This window comes from Rhizophagus irregularis, chromosome 21 (assembly GCF_026210795.1).
Source record: "Rhizophagus irregularis chromosome 21, complete sequence".
NCBI classification, from domain to species: Eukaryota; Fungi; Glomeromycota; class Glomeromycetes; order Glomerales; family Glomeraceae; genus Rhizophagus; species Rhizophagus irregularis.
This window is the reverse complement of record NC_089449.1, coordinates 1,772,445-1,776,693: the sequence shown is the minus strand read 5'-3', so window position 1 is coordinate 1,776,693 and position 4,249 is coordinate 1,772,445. Positions and strand designations below refer to the sequence as shown.

Below are 4,249 nucleotides of genomic sequence, written 5' to 3'. Positions count from 1 at the left end.
TATTAGAAAATTTAGTAGAGTTTTAATTTTTTGTACAGATTTTTACTAATACTATAGTCTATCTATACAGCTGTTAATATTATACATATAGAGTTATCAGAATAAATAATAGATAGTTGATAGATAGTTAATAAACAAATATGGTAAAAAAAAGATAAAAAAATATATATAAAACTTAATATTTTATTATAAAAATATCATACTGTATAATTCTATATTTTTTTTAACACTTTTATAACTTTATATACTTTATTTAGCTTTTTTTATTAATAGTTAACATATTTTTAAATGTTGTAGTTTGCATATTATTAAAATTGGTATATAACTATTCAAATTAAAAGTTAAAATTTATAAGAACAAGTACTTTATTAAAAGGTTAAAGACTTAAAGTATAATGTAATGCTAATATATTATTTAAACTTTTTTTTGTATAATATTAGGATATATTTCAAGAAAAATCATGTTATTTTTCTTACAATAAAGAAAAAATATGAATCTTTGACCTCTACGTGCATTAATTTTATATGGAAAATAGTTACACAGTACACGGGAAAATACTAATGAACTTCAAGTCACATGAACATGGAAAAATCGCGTCTCTACGTGTCGATGACGTAACAACAAAAAAACATGAAAATGTGCGATAAATATAAAAGCTTACTGAAATTTTTTGTTTACTCTTATCTGCTATTAAGGTAATATTATTTTAAGAAAAAAGATAATGCAAGTCTTGTAAATATTAATTCTTCATATATATTTCTTCAAAGCTTCTTTGCTTATTAAAAATGGATATGTCTTTCGGCAGTGAAAGTGGTTTAGAGAGAGCAAGGAAACGCAGAAGAAGTAATGAAACAATAATGAAAAATGGCGAAAAGGAAAAAGAAATTAATATTCAAGTTGTTGTGCGTTGCAGGTATTTTGTTTTTTTTTTATTTATTATTTTAACGCTCTAAAAAAAGTCGTTATGTAATAAGGTAAATTAAATAGAGGCCGTATTGACCGCGAAATCGCTGCAAACTCGCCAGTCATTATTAAAACTACTCCTCGCGAAATTTACGTAAGACAGCCGCCAGCGGATAAAGCATACACGTTTGACAGGGTTTACGGACCGGATGCAGATCAAGCTAGGATTTTTGATCATATAGTTATCCCTATATTACATGAAGTTAAAGCGGGTTACAATTGTACTCTGTTCGCTTACGGGCAAACTTCAACTGGCAAAACGTATACAATGGAAGGTGACTTAAACACTATAGATGGTCTAATAAGTAAAGAAGCCGGTATTATTCCACGCACTCTCTTCAGTCTTTTTCGGGATTTGGAAGCAGATGCCCAAGACTTCTCAGTTAAGGTCTCTTATATTGAACTTTATAACGAAGATCTTAAAGATCTGCTTTCATCTGTCGATGATCCAAGAAAGTTGAAGATTCAGGACGAAGGAACTAAAAAAGGCATACTTACTGGTCATGAGGAAGTACTTGTTAAGAATGCAAATGATGGAATACGAGTCTTGAAACAAGGCTCCATTAAACGACATGCTTCTCAAACAAACTATAATAAAAATTCGAGGTATTAAAACTTTAATATTAAAATTTTTAACATTTTTTTACAATGGTTATGTTCGTTTTTACTAATATAATATTACTCTCAGTCGTTCACACTCCGTATTCTCAATCACAGTTCATATAAAAGAGACAATGCCGGATGGAGAAGACTTGCTTAAGGTCGGAAAACTTAATTTAGTTGATTTGGCGGGATCAGAGTGTATTGGCCGATCAGGAGCTGAAAACAACAGGGCGAAAGAAGCTGGAAATATAAACAAAAGCTTATTAACATTAGGTCGATGCATAAACGCTCTTAATGAACGTTGCTTGCATATTCCTTTCAGGTATATACTTGAATTTATGGTCAACATCCTTTTAAACAATAATTTATTAATTTATATTTATACATTCTTTAATAACAATTAGAGAAAGCAAGTTGACTCGTCTTTTGCAAGATTCCCTGGGAGGAAAAACCAAGACGTGCATCATTGCTACGATATCCCCAGCAAAAATAAGTTATGATGAGACTATATCAACACTAGATTATGCTCACCGGGCAAAGAACATTCGTAACAAGCCTGTTGCTAATCAACGTGTTACGAAGAAGGCTTTGATTAAAGAATATATTAGTGAGATTGAACGTTTAAAAATGGATTTGCTAGTACGATTCTAAAGCTTAAATAATCTCAAATTACGCTTTGTAAACATTGATTATGTTAAAATATATATATTACATATATATTTATAGGCTACTCGAGAGAAAAATGGTTGTTTTATGACAAATGAATCATATCAAGCACTAATGGACGAAAATCAAAGTCGAAAAGACGAGATTGAAGAGTTACGAAAAGTAAACGAAAGTCTAATGGTACAAGTTCAGGAATTACGCAAAGATCAGGTTATGCTTGAAAGTTTGCGTAATGAATTGGCAAACCAATATACTAAGGTTTAGGAAATAGCTTTATTATACAATTTTTATTTAATTCTATACTGTATATGCTGATGAAAATTTAATTATTACATCAAGATGCAAGTTTATCAAGCTAAAATCGATGACCAAATTTCTTCCTTAGTGACTGAAACAGAGGGACATGTTAACTCTCAAAATCAAGCTATCTCTGCTTGTCAAAATATTGTTAAGGAAAAAACTGATAAGGAGGTATTTATATTTATTACGACTGTCTTTTGGTTTAATTAGGATTCTTACCAGTTGCTATGTTTTTAGGTTCGTTGCCTTAAGGAGCATAAAGTGATGTTGAATAAGATTATAGAAGAAGAAAACTCCAAATCGATTAAAATGAAGGAAGAATTACTGACAAATATTTCAAAATATCTTAATAACTTTACTAATGTCCAAACTGCAAGTCTAAAGAACTCTTTTGGAAAAGTATATGATTCGATTAAAGAGAACGTAGATTATATCCTTTTTTTTTTTGCCAGACCCGATTGTAAGCTCAGTAGGAATATTTATTTATACTTAACTTTAAAATACCTATTGAATTGTGTAGAGAGGCTAATATCACAGCTCTTGAGGGTATGATGACATCAAATACTAGGTATTTTAACGACTTAAAGGTAAAAAATTAAATGGACTTATTTAATTACAATGTAAAATACTCAAATGTGCTCTGATCTTTTAAAACCGCTAACAACCCGAGAAACTATTTTTAGGAAATTGCATTTAAAACCGGACAAAAAAAACTTGTAGATTCTCAACAAAATTTTCAATTGAAACGATAATTTGACATTTTTTATGCAAATATTTATGATCTTGTATTACGTAAATAAAGCATATTATGAACTAAAACCACTCTGCTATAAGTACGATAAATTGTCACATTGTCTTCCAGTAATTTAAAGTTGCTTGTCGAAAATAAAAAAGTCATTGCCGAAATGGTAAAAATAATTTCGATAATTTCGACATGACGAAATGACGAAATTATTTATTATTAAAACTGACCAAAATGCAAATGACGAAATAGAAAATTAATTTCGACAAGCAGTATACAACTCTTTAAATCATATATAAAAAATTTGAAGCTAGTCAGAGTTTAAATGATAAACCTGTTAATAATGCGTTCATCTTATGAGCATACATCTTGATTTATTAAATATTTCTAAATCAAGTAATTCACGTGACAAAAACTTATTATCATTTTGCATAATCAGTGACTAATAGTATATACAAATCTTCATCTCATCAGTTGATCTGTACCACTTCAAATCAAATAAAAAGAATTCAATTTTCTTTTTATACAGTTAATACAGCCATGCCAATTCAACAAATAGTTCTTCATCCAACTGTTGACCGATCTCTAAAGTATGCCTCCACGACAGTGGGTCGTGATAAGGTTTATAGAGCTGTTCAATACTTTGCACGCTTTTTGGCTTGGTATCTTAAGCGCCAAGACTATAATAATAAAGAGATAATTCAACGGCTCAGTAATTTGAAAAGTGCATTAGGGCTTTCAAGAAAACGTATGTTTTAACTGCATAATTTAGGCTCATTACACTATCAAATAGATTTATTAAATTTTAAAATTTGAATAAAGTTATGAGACTTGGAAAATCAATGGAACACTTGCAGCATGCTACAAAAGCTCTTAATGTAGAAGACGAGTTCGCGAAATATGTTACTATAGGTCGACAGCTTGGTTATGCTGTCTATCTATTCTGGGATACATTTAGCTGGGTAGGTAATTAGA

The 4,249-nt window shown here is 29.8% G+C and overlaps 1 protein-coding gene across 1 annotated transcript; it reads left to right on the top strand.

Annotated features, from left to right (window-relative positions):
* The first annotated feature begins 663 nt into the window (after window positions 1-663).
* On the top strand, window positions 664-3,362 carry OCT59_013855 (uncharacterized protein). Its single transcript, XM_025323334.2, has 10 exons — window positions 664-695; window positions 768-913; window positions 988-1,569; window positions 1,652-1,888; window positions 1,971-2,205; window positions 2,293-2,490; window positions 2,572-2,703; window positions 2,770-2,962; window positions 3,037-3,119; window positions 3,216-3,362. Exons 2-10 carry the CDS (start codon window positions 786-788, stop codon window positions 3,282-3,284), a joined length of 1,857 nt encoding a protein of 618 aa, XP_025167534.2. The 5' UTR covers window positions 664-695; window positions 768-785; the 3' UTR covers window positions 3,285-3,362.
* The last annotated feature ends 887 nt before the right edge of the window (window positions 3,363-4,249 follow it).